The sequence below is a fragment of the Panthera leo genome, chromosome E3, assembly GCF_018350215.1.
Source record: "Panthera leo isolate Ple1 chromosome E3, P.leo_Ple1_pat1.1, whole genome shotgun sequence".
Classification (NCBI taxonomy): domain Eukaryota; kingdom Metazoa; phylum Chordata; class Mammalia; order Carnivora; family Felidae; genus Panthera; species Panthera leo.
In genome coordinates this window covers 5,725,250-5,747,984 of record NC_056694.1, presented here as the reverse complement: position 1 = coordinate 5,747,984, position 22,735 = coordinate 5,725,250, and the positions used below count along the sequence as shown (strand labels likewise).

Below are 22,735 nucleotides of genomic sequence, written 5' to 3'. Positions count from 1 at the left end.
GTTCTGTAGTTTTTCAGTGTACAGATGGTCCCTGACTCACAAGTTTTCGACTTCACAATGACATGAAAGCAACACACGTTCAGTAGAAACGGTTTCGAGTTTTGATATTTGATTCTTCCTGGGCGAGCGATAAGCAGTACACGATACTCGTGATGCTGGGTGGCTGGGCGAGCCACGGCTCCCGGTCAACCACGCCATCGCGGGGGTAATCACGGCAGGGGCAGGGCCTCCAGGGTCTCAGGACTGCTTGACCCCCAGCTCTGCCCTTAACCAGCCGTGTGACCCAAGTCACCGTTCAACTGTTCCACGTAGTCACCTACGATCGGGATTCACTTTCAGGGGGTTGTTAGGAGGGGTAAGTGAGACATCTGGTGAGCACACACAGAGTGGGTGGTGAGCAGGGGTCATGCCTGGGACGGGTTGCTCAGGGACCTCTAGGTAAGCTCGATTCCTGGTTGAGAGAACGGGGGGCCGGCTGGAGGCGGGGAGGCAGGGCAGAGCCCGTGGGGCGTCCGCAGTCCGCGCCTGGCACCGAGGAGGGAAGGGGTCAGTGCTGCACCTCGGCGCCCCCAGGTCCGACAGACACACAGGCCCCGGACGTGCCGACTGTGGCAAAGCCCCACCCCCACCCTCAGCCCCAGACCTGGAGCAAACAGACACGGAGGCATCTTCCAGTGCACTTTAATCAGAATTCCATCATCCGAAGAGTTCTCATAGCATACAATGTTGGGATGGGCATGTCAGCTTGGTCCTACAAATGGAATTTCCACAATTCGCACTTGAAACATGTATGAAAAATAAAATATATAATATTTAACTTTATAAATTTCCCCCACTTTACCACTTTGTCTTTAAAATAAATTACTATCCTCTGTCCAATAAATTAAGCAGCCTGGAGTCACTAAGCAACTATCGGCCGAATGACTTCCTTTTCCTGAAGAAGTTCTGGGGGAAATCCTTAAGACAGTCCACAGCTTATAGCAATCAACGTGAATGAAAACTAGCACATTCCTCACAGTGGGGCGAAACATCAAAAATGGGAGCCTGCTAATAATGGCTGTTCTTTTCTGTTAGGAAAAAAAATGAAATCCCCCTGACCACACCGGATGGTTGTAGAAGCTGCAACTGAACGTTTGGCACCAGAGGAGTGAAGAGGCTTTTCAGAGAAGCCATTCCCAGCGATGATCCCATCAAAGCATCGGTCGGAGGGAGAGGTGACAGAGGGGGATGGAAGGCTGCCGCGGCCCTTCTCCAGAACGCCCTTCTGAGTTCCAGCTCCCAGCCCCCTCTAGAGGCAGTGACGCCCCCTCCACCTTGGAGAAGGCAGGGCATTGTCTGGGCAGCCTGCCTTCCTCAAGCTCAAGGGTTCCTTACAGCGGAAAGAACACCAAGAGAAAGCCCTTCCGCGGGTGGTGGGGGCTGCTTTGCTGCGTGCTCGGCGGACAGCAGGATACACTCGATACATAAGGGACACAGATACTCGGGTGGGATGGCCACACGGCCTCAAAAGGGGACAGACAGAAGGCGCACGTGAGACACCACGGATCCGGGAGGGTGGGCAAGGCTGTGATTCACTAGCAACTGTAGGGGCTCTGAACAGGGCCCCGAAGACCTTGATCCCCCCCACCCCCAGCAGGAAGTCAGGTATCTTCCCACCTGCAACTCAGGGCCTCTTCCCTACTCGACACAACAAAATCTTGGGAAGGAACAAAGAATCCAGTGACAGGTGCTGCCACAGAGCCTCAGTCTTAGAGATTCCCTGGGAACAAGCTTTGGGGGCCCCAGGCCACTGTGGCAGGGGCTCTATACACAGTTTAATTGGGGGAGCAGGTGGCCTTGCACTTCCGACAGGAGACACCAGCCCCAGACCCCTAGACAGAGGAGAAGGTAGCTACAAGTCAAGGAGACGCTCCTCACAGGTCTCCACGGGCCACTTTGAAGCCCCTCCAAACACATCAACGTTGTTGTCCACCCAGGGTATGATGTTGCCTGGCATGTTTGTGGAGCAGTTGGCGATGTTGACAATTTCTTGTGCGCGAAGGACGCGGTCCCATATGTTGAACTGGCTGAGCTCCCCCACAAATGCCTGTGTGGCATCGAACCTGCCCCCAACAGTGTCCTGGGAAGGGGGGGAACAGAACCACATTGGCACAGGTTCAGAAAGCAAACGTGCCCGCTAAATCTCCAGGGATGTAATGGCCTTGGGAAGGGGTGCAGAGTGAGGAGGGAGAGGGGGAGACTGAAGCATTTTCCTGACTCCCCCAACTCTGACCTCACCCCCTCCCTGACCCGATTCCTGCACGTTCCAGACCTCTAGGACATGCCAAACTACCCCGAGGCTACAGTGGAAAGACACTGGCCCAAAGTCCCAAAGCTAACACTAGACCCGGGTCTCCAGACTCCCAGCCCTTCCCAGAGGGGAAGTCACAGGGTAGTGAGGCAGGGAGTGGGCCAAGGATGGGCCCAGACTCAAAGCTCTCAAAGGAACTGGTCTCTACTCCCTGGCTTTCAGCAAACCTCAAACACAGACCCAAACGTCAACTCTTATCTGCCCAAGAGCAGACAAGCAACTTAGATTTCCTCTGTCTCAGGGAGTAAGGACAGCCTCTGAGGTCACGTTCCCACCCCTAGCTCCCCCGAGGGGCTGAGCATCACACAGGCATGCCCCACGACACTGAGCCAGCAGCTCCCGGAAGATGCCATATCAGCCCCGGGCACCCTGAATCAGTGCTGTGCCCAGAAGAGGTCAAACGCCTAGAGAGAGAACCCATGGTCACTCCATGGCAGCATGAGCTCAGGGACACTCCTGCCCACCTACGGTGGACTCCATTCTGGAATCTATCTGGACCCACCATACCACAACCGGGTCCCCCCGCCCCCGGCCCCTCAGGCCACAAGACAGAATGGACCCAAGTGGCCATCACACCACAGTGACCAGGTGTGGCAGGCTGACAGCTGGGCAGGCTGCGGGGGTAGGGGGCAGCCTGCAGGCACGGCCTCGTGACACGTGGCTGGCCAGCACACCCCATCCTGCATCCCCTGCACCTACCTGTTCTTGCCCAAGGATCAGCACCCCCCCTGGCTTGATAGGGTGCCAGGGGGCCAGGTTCTCCCCCGTGCCGAGTTTCTCTCCATCCTGGAAAGCTTCCCACATGCCATCCCGTGTTGTCCAAGTGATACAGATGTGGTGCCACTTGCCGTCACTGACGAACAGGGGCAGCTGTGCAACCTGTAGGCAGCAACATGCAGGTAAGGGCCCCCCATGGGGTTCCCAGGAGTCTGACGCGCACAGGGACCAGAGATCGTGCTGCTCCCAGCTGGTTACCCCTTCTCTGCTATGTGGGAAACAGGGCCTTGGTCTGTGTGTGTGCGAAACACAGACACTCAAGAGGAAAGAGACAGCCTGGGGACATGCCCCTGCCCCCAGGGTGGCCCTGCTTGTAACTGGACACCCTCAGTCCCCAGCTTGGCTGAGAATCTGGGACACTGTGCAGACCAAGCAGATGTGAAGAATCAGCCCCCGCCTGGCCACACTCAGCCCGAATGCCTCGTGCTGAAGAACCTGAAGGAATCTTTGGAAAACAATCAGACTAGGCATCTACACTCGAGGCAGGGTCTCAAATTCTATCACGGCACTTGGGGACTGTGTGTGTCCTTCTGTGCAGAAAACCAAAGGCCTACAATTACGTGGGAGAGTGTGCTGGGTTGGGGGGGGGGGGAGGATGCACATTCAGACCCCCATACAGAACCAGGGGAAGGGCATTTCTGACCCACGTGGTCGCCTGTGAGCATCCTGTGAGCACCACAGACCAGCCCAACCAGGAACTGTCCTGTTGTTACTGCTGGTATCCTAGCAACCTGGCGCTTCCTCCTGGGAATTGGCTGTTTACATGCCACCGAACCCAAAAGGAAAACAAGGTTCTGGGCCCTCCTGTGTCCAAGAGCGTTATTTAGAACAATTAATCCCTGGCTCAGGAACATGGTCACCGTGAGACGGAGCCTGGCAGGGAGATTCCATGCCATTTCCCACTTACACAAACCCCACCCAGGGCAGTTCGGTAATAAAAGCAGGGTAAGGGGCCAGGGTAGAGGCAGCAGGGAGCCGGAGAGGCCATTCAAGTGCTCAGCTCCAGCAAGGATGTGAGGACACATTTTTGGCTATGTTGAGTCTGCCTTCAGAATGGAAGTTTAAGTGGGGCTCCTAGAGGTCTCACAGATGCCCAGAGCCAAGTTCTCAAGGAGATCATGCTCTTGAATGATGAGACCAGCCCGTCTATTAAAAAAGGATATTTACTCTACAAAAGGCAATACTATAGGGGCAGAGAACAGATCAGTGGTTGCCATGGGCTGGGGTAGGGGCAGAAGCTAATTACACAGGGGAATGAGTAAATTGTGTGTGTGTGGGGGGGGGGGAGTGATGGAACGCTTTCATATTTTACTTGCGGTCACACAACTGCATGCATTTGTCGAAAGTGGTCGAACTGTATGCTAAAAACTCTCGGTCTTACTGTATGTAAATTATATCTCAATAAACCACCCCCAAAAGATATGCTGAGAAGTATCCTCCACAGAGAAAGACACACACACACTTCCCCTCCCCTAATCAGCATGGCCCTGGAGAACAGCCCTCACTGACTGGCCCAAGGGCCAGTGACGATTCAGGCTGGCCCAGAGAGACCTCAGCTCTGTTCCTTCGATGACCTCTGGCCTGGACCCTGAGATGCTTCTAGGCCAGACTCCCACCTTGGATCTCCACCAGCCATAGCCGCCCGCCCCTGCTGCCCTAGGCCGGGCTGAGTCTGCGCAGAGCTGTCACCATTCGGAGGAGGACAGCCCTACAGCAGCTGGCTGTCAGACTCTGCAGCAACCTGACCGTTGCCGTGATGGGAGAAGGTGGCAGTCTAAGCAGGCCTCACCTTGTCGTTGATGAGCAGCTCAATGGGGTTGTTACCCCACTCTATCAGCACAATCTCATTGGCCTGCCCAGGCACCGCGTAAGAAAACGGGGTGCCGATGCCCGGCAAGGCGCTAGATCGCAGCCACAGGCAGATGGTGAAGGCATACAGTTCAGGCAGCGTCTTCTTGATCTTGCCGTACAGGTAGTTTGTGCGGAGGGGGAGGGACACTTTGAACGCATCAGGAGACTTGAACGCACTGTTGCCTAGGGGGGTGGAGAAGAGAGGCCGCGGGGCGTTAGCCTGCTCCCCGCTGGTGCAGCCCAGAGCGACTGCTCTCCTGGACCCCCACTTCCCCCAGACTGTTCCCTTGAGCCCCAGAGCACCTGCTACTGGGAAGCCGCTGTTCAAAGTTGTACAACCCAGGAGTAAACAAGAACCTCCCTGCTCCTAAAAGCTGGAGGAAGGAGGAAAGCTGGATTTAATTTTCTGGTTAGAGGCGCCTGGGTGGCTCAGTTGGTTGAGCGTCTAACTTTGGCCCAGGTCATGATCTCACAGTTCATGGATTCAAATCCCACATCGGGCTCTGTGCTGAGAGCTCGGAGCCTGGAGCCTCCTTCAGATTCTATCTCCCACTCTCTCTGCCCCTCCCCCACTCGTGCTCTATCTCTGTCTCTCTCGCAAAAACAAACATTTAACAAAAATAATTTTCTGGTTAAATTAAGCCAGAAAACCCTTCCTCAGCTATTTTCTTGAAATCCCGGCTCCTTCAGCAAGGGCGGGGTTGGAACCCTGATGGACTTGGAGGCAGGAAGTCTTAACAGGGACCTGGGCACTCAGTGGACACTTGTCAAGTCCCTGTCACTTATCACCCTAAAGAATCACTGCCACTCGGGCAAAGGAGTCCACGGCCATGTTTGGACACTACAACTTAATTTAGAAGTGGCTTTTTGGACTAAATCCCTGACACGGACCACCTTGCTCATGATTTGCCCTTTCCTCAAGAGAAGACTGCATCTGTTGACCATTTCCTGCGGTTTGGAACCAGTGGGAGGCAGAGAAATACGGAGGTTTACCTCCCCGCTGAGGTTAGGCACACCTCGCCAGAGCCTGGAGACTTTGGGGCCCACCTGGGACTGATGAGGACCCCCTGACTGTCCCCATGTAAATGGGGTTTCCAAAATCTTTGAAAGCAACTGGTACTCTTCACGGGGTCTAAGTAATTTCCAACAGTTTTGATTTAATCCCAAAATTAACAACAGAAATAAATACATGGAAGGCAAGACCCGGTCTCTGGTTATCACAGATTCTGAAGTTTGTGGGGTACCACCCAACCCTGTGAGTTGTCAGGGCAAAACCTTCCCTCTTATTTGGGCACTAGATGCTGCCAGGGAAGGAGTCCGAACACCCTTCGCTCATTTGACAAGTATTTATTAGACATCCGCGAGGGGCCAGAAGGACTCCGTCACCATGAGAAACAGCCAGGATCTCTGGACCCAAAACCGATGGAGCCAAACTGCCTGTGTCTCTGGTGGATGAATCAGCCCCTTCTGTAGAACGCAAGCCAGAATGGATGAGCCCTTCTCCACTACAATGCCCCCAATTCATTTGTGTTCATAGTATATAACGCATAAGAAGCTCTTTGGTGCCGTGGTGTGAACCATAGAACCAAGGAAGACCTGAACAGAAAGGCAACAGGGCTCAGCATTGCCCTTTCAACCTCTCCGGAACAGGCGGCAGAGAAACACTAGACTCTGGGTCTCATGGGTACTATTTACTCGGATCGGCTGATTGTGCAGTCTTGCCTCATCCGTCCTGACCTCCCAGGCCTCGGGGCTGCTAAGCACCTGGTGAGGGCTGGCAAGACCTGGTCACCTGGGGAAGGTGAGGGGGCCCCCGGCAGGGCATAGGCTGGGGCTCACCCCGTGTTAGGCTGAAGCAAAATCAAGAGACTACAAAGCCCCAACTCCTGATTTTGCAGGTTGTGTAGCCGAGACACCAAGGCTCAGAGGAGCGAGATGACTTACCCCTCAGTCACACAGCTAATGAATGACAGAGCAGGGAGTGGCAGTTCTCCCTCAACCACATGCAGCCCCTAGTATTTAGTCTGCAAACGGCCCTGTTCTTCATGAACGCATGGTTATCTAATAAAGAGAAATGGCTTCTATCCCGGCAGGTGGGCAGGCTTGCTGATTTAATAAGGCTCAGTGTCGGTAATATCGTTAGCTAGGTGACAACAGATAGGTTTAATTAGACCTGGGAGAGCCGAGGGGCAGAGGAGGGGGCCCACACCCTGAAAGCTGGTGCCCTCTATATCAAACAGCTTGGAGGTTCAGAGGAAACTTAGTTAAAACCAATTAAGGCATTAAAAGGCCTGACCAATAAATCAGAGGCTGCAGGTGGCAGACAAGTGAAAACGGGTGGGGGCAGTGGGATCCAAAGAGAGAAGTGTTCTTCCCAGTGGCAAGGTTTACCCAGACTCTGAGGCGGGCTGTGCCTGGCTGGCTGGCCCCCACTCTGGAAGCCCCTGCAGACGAGCAGGTCCCACAACAAAGAAAATGAGCATCTGTGGGTCCAGGGGCCACTCAGGGTTGGACGCTCACCACTGGGCTCTCGGGAGGCTGCTGCTCAACAGGGCTAGAGCCCACACACTACTCTAGGCTACAGCCTCCAAGCCTCTCATCTGCGGGGGTCACCACCAAGTTCAACCCCAGCTCTGCAATCTGCTGGACACGTGGATGCAGGCATCTGATTCGGTCCCTCATCCATCACTAATACCTACCTCATAGGGTTGTTGCAAGGGTCACAGAATGTGGAAGTCACAGCCTAGTGTCTGGCCCAGAACAGGCACTTAATGGGCAGGAGATGATGGACCGAGGGCCAGAGACCCCCTAAGCCCCCTACTTTGCACATGCTTGAGGTCCATTTCCTCGGGGCTCAGCAGGATGCTCTGAAGAACACGTTATATTTTCCACTCGCGGTCTATCTGGGGACTGGGAGTTTATCTACCCCTTTAGACTGACCACAAACAGGACAGATACAAACTCAAAGTTACCCAGGAGACAAACTGGTCAGCAAATGACCACTTTCCTCGAAAGACTCATCCCCGAACCGGGTGGAGCACACAGAAGAATTCTAGAGTCTAGGTCCTGGGGGCCCTACAGGAAGGCCAGTCAGGGGCCCTGGTCTGCAGAACTGGGCTCCAGCTAGGACATGGCCCTCCTTTCTGTGCCAGAAGAGCTCCGAGGGCTTCTGCAGAACTTACGTACTGAGGGTGTGGGTGCTGGAACGAGGCTGGGGATGGGAGGGACGGTGACAAAGCGGCAGCTCCCGTGTGGCCAAGGCCCAGGCCCCACCTCGGTCCCCTCCCCCCCCCCCCCACAACACACCTCTGGCTGAAAGCTTTGGAGCATTTTTCTCACTGGTGTCATGGGTGTAAGAGAAGTCCCGTCTCACTGGTGTGACGTGTCCAACACACTGCCTGGCACTACTCCACACTAACTCGGCAGCCTTCTATCGACCTACATCCTTGTAGCAACTTGGCCACCGTGCCTGGCAAGCTACATAGCGTATCCGTGCATAACGCCAGTGGGCCAGGGTTGGGGCTGATTCCTGGCAGGACCATCCTCAATCACACTTATTATTTGCTCAGCCAGCCACAGGCCATCCCCACGCAGTGCCCCATCACTGCAGACACTCCGGGTCCAACTGCAAGGGATGGAAACCAGGCCGCTCCCAGGAGCCATCGGCGCCTTCAGTCTCCACCAAGTCGGAAGGCGTGTCAACGAGGCTGTGAAGCCGGGCAACCTTCAGGCAGAAACCCTAAACCCCTGTGCACCAGGAGAGACGCCTCAAGTTGAAAGAGACCCCGTTTCATTTGAGAAACGGAGAAGGCAAAGTGGAGAGCTGCTGGAATGGTAAAGAATCCCGTGGTTTTCCGCACGTAGGACGGGCAGGTTTGGGGACGATGTGGGAGGAGCAGCCCCAGAGCCAAGCGCAGAAAGAGTCAGCAGGCAGAGGGGTCTGGAAGCCACCACTCCCTCAAGGGCCCTCGTGGCCTGATGTGTAAATGGGGAAGACCGCTGCTGCGGGGCCAGCCTCTCTGCCCCGCTTGGAGCCCAGCCGCCCTTACCCTGCAGCCAAACACCAAGGCGGTGGGGTGGAGGGCTGGGAGGGACGTCAGCCAGAGGGCGACAGAGGAGCCGGCCAAGAACTCACCTCGCTCCAGCTCAGTCACCCTCAGCAGCAGAGCGTTCAGCGCGCTCTCAGTCTTCTGCCGGTGAGCGGAGGTCTCATTGTGAAGCAGGGACTTCTCGTCCTCCAGCTCGGCCACCTTGCGCAGCAGCTGACTCTCCAGCTCCCCCAGTCGCCGCTGGAGGACCTCTCGGAAGTCGCCGGGCAGCACCGCGGTGGACACGTTCACTCGGAGCTGGTGCTTCCAGTTGGGGAGAGGGACGCGTGAAGAAGTATTAAGGCCATTTAGACAGAAATTGTGAAACGCAGCTCTAAAAGCCCAACCACACGGGGAGAAGCTTCCCAAACGGGAGTGTTAAACCGTGCCAAGGGGCGCACTTCACTGATGCTTTTTTTCTTCTTTTGTATGGAAAGGATTTCAAAGCCAAACAAGAATTACCTTGCTGCAATATCTGAAACTTAGGAATTTCATTTTGCTCTCTCAGAAAGCTGGTTTTCTCCTCTTGCTAAAAAGTCAAAATTTTAATCACTATCCACCATTCTTGGGTTAAGACTGCAACAGAGCTACGACTGAAAAAAAATTGCTTATCAAATGGTACTCAAAGCTGATGAGCCTTCATCTAGAAATGAAAACAGCTTCCAAATTCCCGTGTGGCAAAAAGGTGAATAACCATGCTTGCCAGAGATGTTACTGGAAAATGAGAGCTCTAAAACATGACACTTCTGAATTCCAGGAATCTCTGCTTTTAATGCTGTTTCTAAATCCTCACTTCCTCTTTATTCTGCTCCTCTACCATCATGTTGGCTCTGGAGGCACACTGCCACTGCCTAGCCATGAATCCTTGGCAAGCTATGTACCCTCTCTCTAAAGCATTCGGAATTGTAAAATGCAGTCAGTAGGATCTGCCTCAGAGGACTGTTGTAAGGGTTAAAATTAGACAGCACGACTGGTGCATATTTAGTGACTAGAAACGTTCGCTGTTGTTAACCGCCATGAATCAGGGAACATACAGATGCTGAAAATACTGTATTTAGCCATCATGCCGCGGGAAATCCTCAAATAATTTTGCAATAATTACCACCTGTAATTGAAACCTAGTTTCCCTAATAAGTATTCTGGTAAACGTTTCCAACAGAAACATCCACCCTTCTTAAATAGGATTCTAAAGTGAAGATGAAGTTACATGAGAATTTCTTTCAAAGTTCCAAACTGCATACGCCTTCCAAGAAAGCACGGAGTAAGGCTCCTTCTCCTTTGGAAGGGCACCTCAGAAGGTCGCAATTTGTGGACAGTGTCTTTGAAGTTAACGGGGTTTCCTCCAAGGCGCGAACTGTGTGGCCCGTGACCCGCCCGCGATCGCCCCCGGCAAGACCCTCAGGTCTCCGCCCGCTCGGGTCCAGCACGAGCTGATTTCTAAAAGGAGAACACGGGACGCCCAGGGCAGCTGACCTCACGCGGCAGCCTCGTATCACCGGGCACAGCTTCTGGGAGCGCGTCCGGCTCCGAGGGACTCGGAGATCTACAAGAGGTTAGAGGTTCGCTCGCTGGAACCTCGGGAAGTGACTGTCCACCCGGCGGACAGTCCCGGCGAGCGGGGAGGGAGTTAACCCCTTCCTTCCAGCAGGAAGCGGGGTGGGGGCGGACTGAGAGCCACCCAAGTAAGTTGGCGAACAGGACCGAGAAGCCCTCCCCTGACCCCAAGCGCAGCTCGCCCCGCGTCCGGGCCCGCCCAGGCTGGCAGCCGGGACCCTGCGCCCCGCCTCTGCCCCTCTCCTCGGATCCTCCCCCCACCAGAACCCCCGCACCCGGCTACCTCGAGGCTCTCCAGGCGGTCCTTGAGGGTCTGCAGCGAGCGGCTGAGCTGCTCCACGACGTGGCCGGGGTCCCGCGGTAGATCGCCCATGGTGTCCTTGCCCGCGGCCGCCCGGCCCGGCGCCTTGCCGCCCGCCAGCCCCTCGCAGCGCGCCAGCTTGCCCGTGAGCTCGCGGATGGCCTCGCGCTGCGCGCCCAGCGTCTCCTTCTGCTGCACGACGGTCTCGCGCAGCTGCAGCACCGCGGTCCGCAGCTCCTCCTCGGGGCTCAGCGCGCCGCCCTGCATGGGCATCGCGGGCAGCGGGCAGCCGGCGCGCGCCGCCTCCGGGGGCAGCGCGGTGCACACGAATCGGCTGCCGGGCGCCGGGCCGTCCTGGGCGCCGGCGGCCACGGCGAGCGCCACGCCGGCGGCCAGCAGCGCCAGCATCCCGCCGCCGCAACGCTCACTCCAGCATCTGCGGGCGAGCGGGAGGGCGCCGTCGGGGCGCGCGGCGGAGGCGCCTCCGCGGCGGGCTGCGGCCGGGCAAGCCGCTCGAGGGCAGCTAGAGCGCGGGAGCCGGTGGAACCGGCCGCCTAACACACCACGCTCGCTCCGCCCGGCGCAGCACTCTGCTCTTACCCGGCCCGCGCGCCCTTTCTTAAGCTGGGAGGGGAGAAGGCCCCGGCGCGTGGGGCGCAGCGCCGCGAGCTCTGATTGGTCCGGCTGGGCGCACGTCAGCGAGGGGGCGGGGCGGGGGCGCCTTCTCGCGGCTGGCGGGCGGGCCTGTGGGCCAGAGCCGGGGGCGCGAGCGCGGGGTCCCGGGGCCCCCAGCAAGGAAGAACTGAGGAAAAAGGGGGAAAAAACACTCTCGAGTGCCTTCGCGAGCCTTGGCCGGCGTGTCCAGGCGCCCCGAGGACCCACCCGAGGACGCAGGCGTCGCGGGCTGAAGAGAAGCCGGGAGCTTCCCCGGGGCGCCTTCTGGGTTTCCGGCGCGGCGCGAGGCCTCGCTCAGCGGCCACCGCCGCCCCCGTGGGGAGGGACCCCCGCCCCCCAAGTGAGGACAGTGAGGAGGAGCCCCAGGAGGAACTCGAACCCAAGGCTGCCGTCGAGAGACCCCTCCTCCCCCGCGGGCCTCGTGGGCTGCCCGGTGCGGGCCGCCGCGCCCGCGTCACCCGAAGGCGGGAAGGAGACGCACGACGGTCGCCCCCGTGCACGTCCACCCCCCCCGGTCCCCACTCCCACCCGCCGCCTGCGGAAGACTTCTCAGGTCCGCGGGCACCGGAAACGCGCTGGATGCTGACTGCGCGGAGGGGGCGCTCGCACACCCTCGCGCGCGCGCGGCCCCCACCGGGGGGCCCGGCGCGGGGGCCGGAGTCACGAGGCCGCCCGCAGAGCCGTCGCGTGCGGGCCCGGCGACAGCCCAGCAGGTGGTGTGACCTTACTCAGCGAGGCCTGGGCTCCTTGGCTTCGTCGGAGCGCGGCCACGGAGATGGCACCGCGTAGTATACCGGGGCCCCACCCTTGCGAGCGGGCTGCCCGTAGATCCACTTTCCCAATTTGACGCCGCTGTCCGCTCGTTCTTGGAGAGCACAGCTTTGGACAGAAACCCCAAAAGGCAGGAGCAAATTTGTTTGAAAATCTTGGCTGTGGCGTGCAAACAAGTTCAGAGGGATTTTTGAGGCACAGCTACAGACTGAGCTGGTTTACTGCACATTGTAAATGGAAACTTTTTTTTTCCTCCGTGTTTTTAAGAAATCCTGTTGCAAGGTCATTAATCACGTTATCCATTACGCCAGAAACAAATGGATTTGTCACTTGTGCACAGAAGCTGAGGTTGATGCTGAAAACAAATTGTATCAAAATAAATGAAATTATTATGATAATATAAAACAGACCGCAGTGATTAATCTCCAGAAACCAAATTTTGACCTGCTTTGCACTTCAAACAATAGCTTCTGTTATGTAAATAGTCGTGGGGTTTTCAAGGACAATGTTACTAAATTACGAGGAAAGTTCTATTCGTGGAAATCTCTTCATGGATAAACATTAGAGCCAGAAAATCTGTTCTCCACAACACCCAAAGCAGAGGACAATGGAAGTGATGATGGCTCAGGTAAGAATATAAGTTTGTAAGAAAGGTATGAGGTGGGGAGGAGGGAGACTGGGTAATGGGCTTATGCTGCTGCTGGTAGGGGTCACCAGGAGGCATCAGCGTCACCTAGTAAGCATGACCTTGAATGGGCTCATTCCTTCTACATCCTTACTTCAGCTCCTTGAAAACCCCCAAAGTTCCAGCGAGCCCACATGTACACAGGCTGCAATAATGAAGGCAGTCAGGTTGCAAAACATGTTAAAAAATGTTATGTTTTAGATGATTCCATAAAGGCACCAAATCCAGACATGTTCAGAATGATCCAGGTAAGGATTTCGCTCTACAGTTTTCACTCCATAGGTTTGCAGATTTTTCCTGAGACCAAAGTGGATCTTAATTGGATGTCAAAATAGAGTAATATAGCCTATATTGTTCCCATACATCCATTCTTGACGCACACCGATGACATTTACGTTCGCAACTACTTGAAATGGATGCTTGTTCCTTTAATAATTAAATAAAGTCAAGTGTATTTCCAGAATCCTAATTTTCTCATGAACAAAGAAAGCAGTGTGTAAGAAGGCATAAAAATAACAAAGCATATATCCGAAAATAATTACTCTTAAAGTTCTCAAAAGAGATTCCAGTACGGGAAATTGTCAGTGAAATTGCCAAAGCCTGGAGAGAGAGACCCAGGCATTTAAGATGTTATTTCCTTTGGAGGCAGTATAATTAGAGGGCTTAGTTCGCAGGGTATATGCTATTTAGGGTTTGACTTTGGCTTGCTGGTGCAGCAGAGAGTCTGCTGGCTTAGGAACGGGGGAACTGAGTCCTCATGCCCACTCTGTCACTAGCTGAGTGGTTTGGGGCAAGTCATTCCTCTTCCCTGGACCTCAGTTTGCTGTGTATCAGGTAAGGAGCTTAGACTAGACTCTTCCAAAGACCCTTCTGGGGTCTGATAGTTTGGAAAAGAATCACTGTTCGGTGTGACGAGCGTTCCGGAGCCATGTCCTTTCTGTTTGTGTTACGAACCACCTGTAGCCCAGGAGGAGTATGGGAAGGCGGGGTGTTTGCATATCCGGCGGATAAACCTTCACACAAAGATGTGCCGTAGCTGTGGTTGAGACCTGCTCTCGGCAACGTGAAAGCTTGCCCTTGGTTTACTCACGGCACAATACTGTCTACCTGCAGGATCCCACACATGTGACTCATGCTGTCCATAAGGATGGTTATGCGAGTGGCTGAGACCAGGGCCCACAGATTTTCCTCCACTTGAAAAGTCGTGCCGATCCTGCCGCAGTGAATCAGCTCCACCTAATCTCTTCGTGTAACTGATGCTGCAGCATAGTAACCACCCACTCATTCACTATGTCTCCTGGCTCCCAGGTCAGCTGAGAGCCCAGTATGGACTTAAACCGTGTGCTGGAAATCCTGATGAGCTCATTCCGCCTCCATTTTATTGCCCCATCTGTTTGCTTCCCTTGTTCTTCTCACATGCATTTTTATCTTGGTCTTCTGGGAAATGTGCTAATTTCCACCACGGTGTCAGAGGATCCCATCTTATACTTTTCTTACATTTCCTCTTCTCTTTCTCCGTGCCACTTGGGAAGTCAGGAATGGGGGTGTGAGCTCAATAACAGAATCCAAGGACAGCTTTCTGTGAACATGACTCAGGAACTGTCCTCCCTACTGAATTTCAGTTGGGAGGGGAACTAAGAGTGTGTGTGATGTTTTGGGATGTTTTTGTTTTGTTTAATTTTTTTTCGATCGGACTCAGTGCAGATACAACAGAATTTGGAGGCTCCAGTGAATTGTAACAAATACTCTTTTATGCCTCAAATGCTAAGACCTTTTCAAGAGTGAATTTTTCACTAGACTGAACTGCATGGTAAAGTAGAACATGCTTGAGCTTTGGAGTCTTGTTTCAGCTCTTGTTTCGATCCTAGTTTTATAACTTGCCATTTGACCTTGAGAGGATAGCTTAACCTCCCTGAGCCTCATTTTTCTTATCTCTAACACCAAAGCTAAATTTACTGCAAAGTCTTATTGTCAGGCTTGAGTAAGATAATGTACATGAACGTGTTGGGCATATAACAGGTGCACAAAAGATGCTAACTGTCCTTTTTTTTCTCCTTTTCTCCACTGAATTTGGAGCTGAGTTTTATGTTCTTTCAAAAACAAACTTAAATTTTTACCCCTTTATTTTCTACAATATCCATTTGGAATTAAAACAAGAATTCTTGAGAAAGAACAGGCCAACCTCTCTGGAGGAAAGAAAGGCAAGGGATGAGAACTCCAGGAAAATTTACTGGTGTCTCAACAAGAGAAAGTTATCCTATCCTCGTCTGTGTGTGCGTGTGTGTGTGTGTGTGTGTGTGTGTGTGTTAAAGCATTGTTTTTTAACTTTAATCACAAGATTCAATCGAACTACTTCACACCTACACTAACTTCGAATATATTACGAAACTATGTGCTTGAACCCAACTAAAAGTTTTATAGTACTTAACATTTCAGTGATTCTGAGTTTGTATTGCTATAGGATCCTGATAGATTAAAAGCCCCCAGATAAAGCAAATGTTCTTTCTTCAGTGCATCTGGGTTCTTCTTGAATAACATATTTCTGGTTTGATTTTGTGATATGAGACATTGAGTTTCAGAAAATGCCCTTGTACAAGAATATGATCATACGTGGCTGGAAAGCCATGATTTGGGGATTGATTGTTAATACTACCCAATAGACTTCAACAAACAAAAAAGGCTTTTGGGGGCACCCCATGATTTTAGGCAATAGGACAAGTTGCTGGATAAACTAGAGACACTATCTTAGCTTAGTTTTTAAAAGTAAAGGACTGGGGATGGGAGGAGGCTGGAGGAAGGTTTCCTTGAAGCAGATACTTGAAGAATACGGTCTGAATTATTTTGTATTAGGAAACACTTAGAGCCTCACTTTTACACAAATTACAAGTATTGAAATTGGCATATACCCAATAAAAATCAGTAGCTCAGGATCTCCGTAAAGTTTAGGTCCATAGTTAGCTTACTTGAATCTTTGGAAATGATAGTCAGGAGAGATTTTATAGAATTTTGAAGACTGAGAAACAGCTCAAGAGAGGTTAAGAGGTCATACAGCAGCTTAACAGCAAGGCCAAGCTGGAACTCAGGGTCTCTGGTTCCCGGTCAAGGGCTCTTTTCTCTGTCCCACTCCCTAACTTACTCATTAACCCTTTAAAATGCTTGGCTTCTTCAAAAACGGCTTTCTTAAAAATCAGTAATTTGCCACACCAGATCCAAAGACCACTTTTTGTAATTCTCCTAGAACTCATTACAGCATTCAACATTGTTAGCTAAGTCTTTTTTATTATTATTATTAAAACTTTTCCACAACAAGCAAGCAAACAAAACTTTTCCATTGTTAGTTTCTATAATAGCGTATTCTTCTGGCTTTCTTCCTTGCTTTCAGAGCATTTTTTTTTTTTTTCTGTTTGTTCCCTGGGTCTTTTTTCATAGCCTACCCCTTCAGTAAATGTGTCCAAAGTTGAGTTGTCTTATCTCTCTCCTTTCTCTCACAGTGCTCTCTACCTTAACAAGGTTTATGCTTTTAGCAATGATCTCTACATTAGTGACTCTGCCCCTGATCTACACAGAGCTCGGGAACATCATAAACCAATTGCATGCTGGACATGTCAATGATATACCACCTCCACTTCTAACTCAACATGTTCTCAACGAAATTCATTGTTCTTTTCTTCATTTCTCTTTCCTTCCTCCTGTATTCCCTACGGCGATGTGTTAATGCTTTCCAAGTCCTCCAAATTGAACACTTTGGAGTTATCAGTGTCTCCTCTCCCGCCCTCCAGGTTCATTCAAATTCTCATCAGTTTCTGAGTTCCAGTTGTACTTTTACAATCTGTCAACTCTCCATTCACTGCCACAACCTCATTACTTCTGTTCTAAACTATACAACTGCTTCCTAACTGGATTCTCTAACTCCACTGTCTCCATTTCAGCATACATGCTGTTCCCAGGTCAGTTTCCTGAAATACAGCCCTGAAAGCATATAATTTCTCAGAAACCTCCCGTGTGTCCCGATGCAAATTTGTAAACTCTTTGGTCTCCATTATGTGCCCCCCAGTTTCCTATTTAACCCCATTTTATAAAATATTCCTTGATCACTTCCCTGTAATCAAAGGAAACTATTTGATGCTTTTCACCCATGATCCATACTTTCCTTCCTTCAGATTTGGAGCCCGCGTTGTTTCCTATGTCTGGAATGACCTTTCTGCCAATTCTAGAGCCACATAAGCCATTCATCCGTCACAGCTCTCCACACACCTTACCTTCTTCCCAAAGTTTACCCTGATTTTGCTCAGTCCAAAGTGACACTGTAAAGGACAGTAGTTTATCTTTGCATTCTCTATTTTCCTTACTACTTTCAGCTTGTAATATAACTATCTTCTCCACTGGACTACAAGCTCCGTAAGGGCAACATCTAGGTCTGATGTACATTCTCCTTTCAATAAATATCTTGTTGGATGTGCACAATAGTGGTAGTACTTTGAGAGAGAAACAGAAGATTTTGTTCAATGTATGATTTGTTCGGTGGTTTGGCAGGAGGAAAGTCACTATGTTAGATTGGCAAGGGACTTTTTCATGGAAAAGTTAGGAATTAGCCCTTTAAAAAGATAGTAGAAGGTATGCTTGATAGGAATGTTGGGTATCCGAAGGAGCAGGCAAGAGAAGAAAAAGTTGAAGCCCTTGGAGGAAAACAAGATATGCAGTTAGCAATGTCTGACTTTTAGTCCTCTGTTCCAAATCTGTTCTTTGTTTCCAAGGATACCTTAGGATAAATTTATCTCATTTCCAGTAGATGTCACTCGCCTAGTCTGCATAAGGAAAGACAGGGTCATTATTTTGGCCAGGTGACCATAGTAAGCTACTTACAAGAATGAACAAAGTGTAAGTAGTAACAATGTTCAGTTTTAATTGAGCAAAGGAAAGTGGGAATTTGTGTCTGAAATGTCTACACATTCCAGACTTTCTGAAATTCTCCCAGATGGATACCCAGATGGAAGTGTTACAGAAATGGTGGAGGAAGGGTTAGCATTTTTTCCTGCTTGTTCTATAACACCACTTGGCAGGGGTTAAGGTGAAATTTAAAAGAATGAACCTTTCTCCCAGCACTATCAGAGGTTCCGAGCCCTCAGAGCAGTTGGTAATAGAGGGTTAGAGCCAAAACAAGTTCTCCATAATAGGAGATGTTTATTCTCAACATATTAGGTTTGGAGTTTCCTTGAGCTCTGAGCTGAAATACTTATTGGCTCTTTCATCTCAGCTGAATTACTTATTCCCCATGGAATCTTGATGTTCATACCTGGAACAGCCTCTCTCTGGCTGAATGAAAGGTGCAAAGAGAGTGCATGTTTTAGATTGCTAATCAGAGAGGAATTGCACTGCTCCCAGCCTCCATCAGGGAATATGTTCATCTATGTTCCAGATGTCCCATTGCCTTCTCCACTCAGCCCTGGACCACATGAAGCGAATTAAACCCTTCATGTACGTGGCTCCTTTGGTTGAAGAGGTGGCAGCTTCCAACCAGACTCTTTCTGCTTCTGCTTTGTGATTCAGTCTAGCTAATGAACAGCCCATCTGAGTGGAAGGGGGGAAAGGACATTTCTCTTAAATGCAAGCAACCTAAATAAATACGTTCTCCTATTAAGATTTTCCTTCTTCTTCAGCAAGAGCCAGTTAAATGATCCTTGTCCCACTGCCCAACCCATGTGCATCCCAGTTGAAATTCATTACAAAATATTTAAAAACTCTTAAAATGAAGGAAAAAATCTTTGGTGGAAAGAGACACTGTGTTATGATTGGTTTTTTAAGTCTAGCTTTCTGAAAACTACATAAGGTAGTAAAAGGGTTATGAGAACAAAGGCATAATGCTGTATTGCAGCCTTGAGTCTTTGGGTTTGACAGATAAGGTCAATTTAATGCCAAAAGGAAAAGAAAAAAAAAAAAAAAGAACCTCTCGTGGCATATGAAAGCAAAAAGAATCAGAGTCAATGTGTAGCACTTTAGGTCAAAGCTTAGGCTCCAGTCTCTTTATTGTGTTTCATATTTTTCTTTGCTATTTTGGCACTAAAAAGAATCCTCTCACTTTCCAAACGCTGTAACAAAATAAATATGCATTGAGTATGCTACTTGAAACTGCAGCTAATGTTTTGATGTTTAGTGTTTATTTTTAAACAAATAAGCAGTATCATGAGTCCTGGTTTGAAAAGCACCTAAGCCACATAGTATAAAGAATGTATGTGTTTGCTAGGTGTCATGGCGGGTGGGTAGTAAGGTAGGGACATTGCCATTTCCTTTGCAGTTGAAATCAATGTAAATCCTCCAATTGCTACATAAATGTAATTCACAGTGCTTTGAGTCTTGCTGAAGATCACGCTCACAGAGTAAACTGGCCAGGGAGTATTATCTCAACTGTATGATGATAAGAGATAAATACTTTGTTTTTATCAACTTCTGTGTCTCTCTCTGGCTTAGAATAGTGCCTGGCACGTTGTAAAAGCTCAATATTCGTTGTGAAAGGTGTGTTGTGGTAGAGGGGCTGTATGCTTCCCAAAACATCATTCCCATGAATAGGCGGTATACTGATTTAGAGTAAAAGATGCATTCCTAACTTCTTGATCTAGAAGGTTTATTGATAGCTTAATTTGCTTCTGAAAACTACAGGAAAGACTACTACTGTGTTGCAGTTGTAATTATACATTGGAGATGTGTAAGTCCAGGAAAAGCAATAGAGACAGAAGCCCTCCTAATTTTGACTGCCTCTTGGGGAATTAGAGAATGGAATAACAGCCTCACTCCAGAGAATAAAAACCTTAAAAGGGCATCCTTTGAGGAGAAGGAGCAGAAAACAGAGAACAGGCCTGAAAAGGCTTTTCCACTAGGATACATAAGCCTCAACTATTCTCTCTACATCATTGCAATTAACACTCCTTATGGAGCCTCAGTCACCATCCAAGCCACACAGACACACATGTAACGGACATTGTGAATGGAACTTTGGAAATACAAAGCAAAAGAATGAGAACATTTACCTCCAGCACTGCTTATATCCTGGTTGCCATAATTCTCAAGCTATAAGCACGACACCTGGGGAATCTTTGAGTTGGCCTGGATTGAACAGGAGTTATTTCTGTGATGCCTCCTTACTCGTGTGGGCCACTGTTGACAACCGGGAGGTACAAAGGGCTTGTTAGTTTTCCCAGGCCCAAATTAAAAGTGACCCCACTGAAGTTTTGTTGACTCATCAATCATCCTTATAAGCACATGCCTTTGGAAGTCTATTTTGGCAAATCTAAAACAGAAATGCTTTGTTGGGAGCTAACACATTGACCTGTTTCATGATTAGTATCTGAGCTGATGGATTGGAATAGAATGATACTGAAACTCAGTTTCACAACATGCCTGACAGTTGGGAGAAATGAAAGCAACTGGGAAAGTAAGTGGCAGAATGAGGGGGAGGTCCTGCCCGGCGAAATTGCACATCTTTTCCAGAACCTATGGAAGGCCTAGGAATATGGGTTAAGAATTTCTGGCTGTGAAATAAGAACTTAGAGTCATGTCAAGTAGTTTAATGATCTAAAAGCTCAGCTTGAGCTCTCTTACATAATGACAGTTTTTGTTCCAGACAGAACATCCAATCCTTGAACACAACTAGTATTAAATAAAGAATTCACTGTAGAGATGGACCGTGTTCTTAAGGTCACTGTCCCATCCATTGGATGAAGATAAATTATGTCATCAAATTCTCAGTCACTGGGAACATCCTTATCTTTAGGGATCTAGGCCAATAATAAATCAATTCCCTGGACAGGCAAGTGTGGCTTCAGTATTCTGCTTATTTCTTTCAGTTCCTGATTTGCCTAGTAATTTCACACAACCTTGTCAGACTCTTTGGTGTTGTTAAGGAATTTTTAAAAATTCAGCTTTTAGTTGTTTTCAAAGAGAGGATCGGTCCAAATAACCAAGTTCCCTAACTGTTGAGCTCAGATTGCTCAAACTCGTTACGCTAAGAAGGGAGAAGATGAATGGATACTAGACACATGTGAAGATATGAGAATGAATGCAGTCCTTTCTTTCCCCTTTCCTCTCAACAAAATTCACCCAGGATCAAAAACTATGTAAGTTCATGAGAACTTCAAGTGTCACCTAGAACAACTCCCAGATCTCACAGTTGAGAATATTGAGATCCAAAAAGATAAAGGGGCGAATGTCAAGTTGCATAGTTAACTTTGGTGCAGTTCAAACAAGGAACTTCTGACTTCTCACCCAGCACATTACCCATCTCGCCTTGATTATCTCTTTCTCCATCTCATTTGCTATGATAAAGACCAGTTGTATTACCTTCTCTGTGTCCCATCCATCTATGGGCTACAGTTATTTATTTTTTAGGTAATCTAAAATAAGCCAATGAGGTCATTGGAGTTTGAAGGAGAAGATAGAGAAAGAGAACAGAAAAAATGCTTGCAGAAATAACGTTCTAAAATTTTCCAAAATTGATGAAAACTGTAAACTCATAGATTTAGGAAGCTCAGTGAACCCCAAGCACAATAAACATAAATGAAACTACACTAAGGCACATCATAATTAAATTTCTTAAAACCACTGATAAAGAGAAAAATCTTACAAGCAGTCAGAACATCTTTAAATTACTGAAAGAAAATCTGTGAATGTAGAATTTCATAACCCAGTGAAAATATCTTTCAAAAACAAAAGCAAAATATGACATTTCAGACATACAGGAAAGAAAAAGAAAGAAAGAGAAAGAAAGAAAGAAAAGAAAAGAAAGAAAAATTGTCACCAGAACATCCATGGTGTGAGAAATATTAAAGGTAATTTTCAGGCATAAGAAAAACTATACCAAGTGGTAGTAATATGGGTCTGTGAAGGATTAATAAACACCAGAAATAATAACTATGGAGACTCTATGATTATCTACACTGAAAATCCTATGGAATCTGCAAAAAAAAAGCTACTAGAACTAATAAGTGAGTTTAAGAAGATTTCAGGATTCAAGATCAACAGACACAAATCTGTGGCATTTTTATATACTAGCAGCAATTAGAAATTGAAATTTAAAAATATATGATAGCAACGAAACTATGAAATGCTTAGAAATATATATATTGTGGCACCTGGGTGGCTCAGTTGGTTAAGTTTGGCTCAGGTCATAATCTCAACGTTCGTGAGTTTGAGCCCTGCATCAGGCTCCATGCTGACAGTGTGGAGCCTGCTTCGGATTTTCTCTTTCTCCCTCTCTCTCTGCCTTTCCCCCACTTGCTCTCTTTCTCTCTCAAAAATAAATAAACTTAAAAAAAGAAATAAATGTCAAAAGATGTGCAAGACTAGTACATTAAAAATACAAAATACTGCTGAGAAAAATTAAAATGTAAATAAATGGAGAGATACGCTGCGTTTGTGGATTAGAAGACTCACCATTGTCACTTCTTCCAAAATTGACCTATAGATTCGGTGCAATCCTAATAAAAATTCTACCATGCTATTTTATAGAAATTGATAGTCTACTTCTAAATTTCATATGGAAATTCAAAGGACTTAGAATGGCCAAAACACTTTTGAAAAAAAAAGAACAAATTTGGAGGATTTACATTATGTGATTTTAAGTCTTGTTTTAAAGCTGCAATTATGAGGATAATGTGGTTTTGGAGGAATAATAAGCAAATAGATCAATGGAA

The 22,735-nt window shown here is 49.2% G+C and overlaps 1 protein-coding gene and 1 long non-coding RNA gene across 2 annotated transcripts in view; one reads left to right on the top strand and one right to left on the bottom strand.

Annotated features, from left to right (window-relative positions):
- Positions 1-665: 665 nt before the first annotated feature.
- NPTX2 (neuronal pentraxin 2) lies at positions 666-11,329 on the bottom strand. The gene is made up of 5 exons (XM_042922436.1): positions 10,904-11,329; positions 9,114-9,330; positions 4,917-5,161; positions 3,050-3,229; positions 666-2,119 (listed from the first exon to the last, which is right to left on the bottom strand). Exons 1-5 carry the CDS (start codon positions 11,327-11,329, stop codon positions 1,892-1,894), a joined length of 1,296 nt encoding a protein of 431 aa, XP_042778370.1. The 3' UTR covers positions 666-1,891.
- Positions 11,330-12,245: 916 nt separating this feature from the next.
- LOC122209842 overlaps positions 12,246-22,735 on the top strand; it is a 46,120-nt gene continuing 35,630 nt past the window's right edge. Inside the window, exon 1 of the long non-coding RNA XR_006197776.1 lies at positions 12,246-12,995. This is a non-coding gene — a long non-coding RNA (uncharacterized LOC122209842). The remainder of the gene's footprint in view (positions 12,996-22,735) is intronic.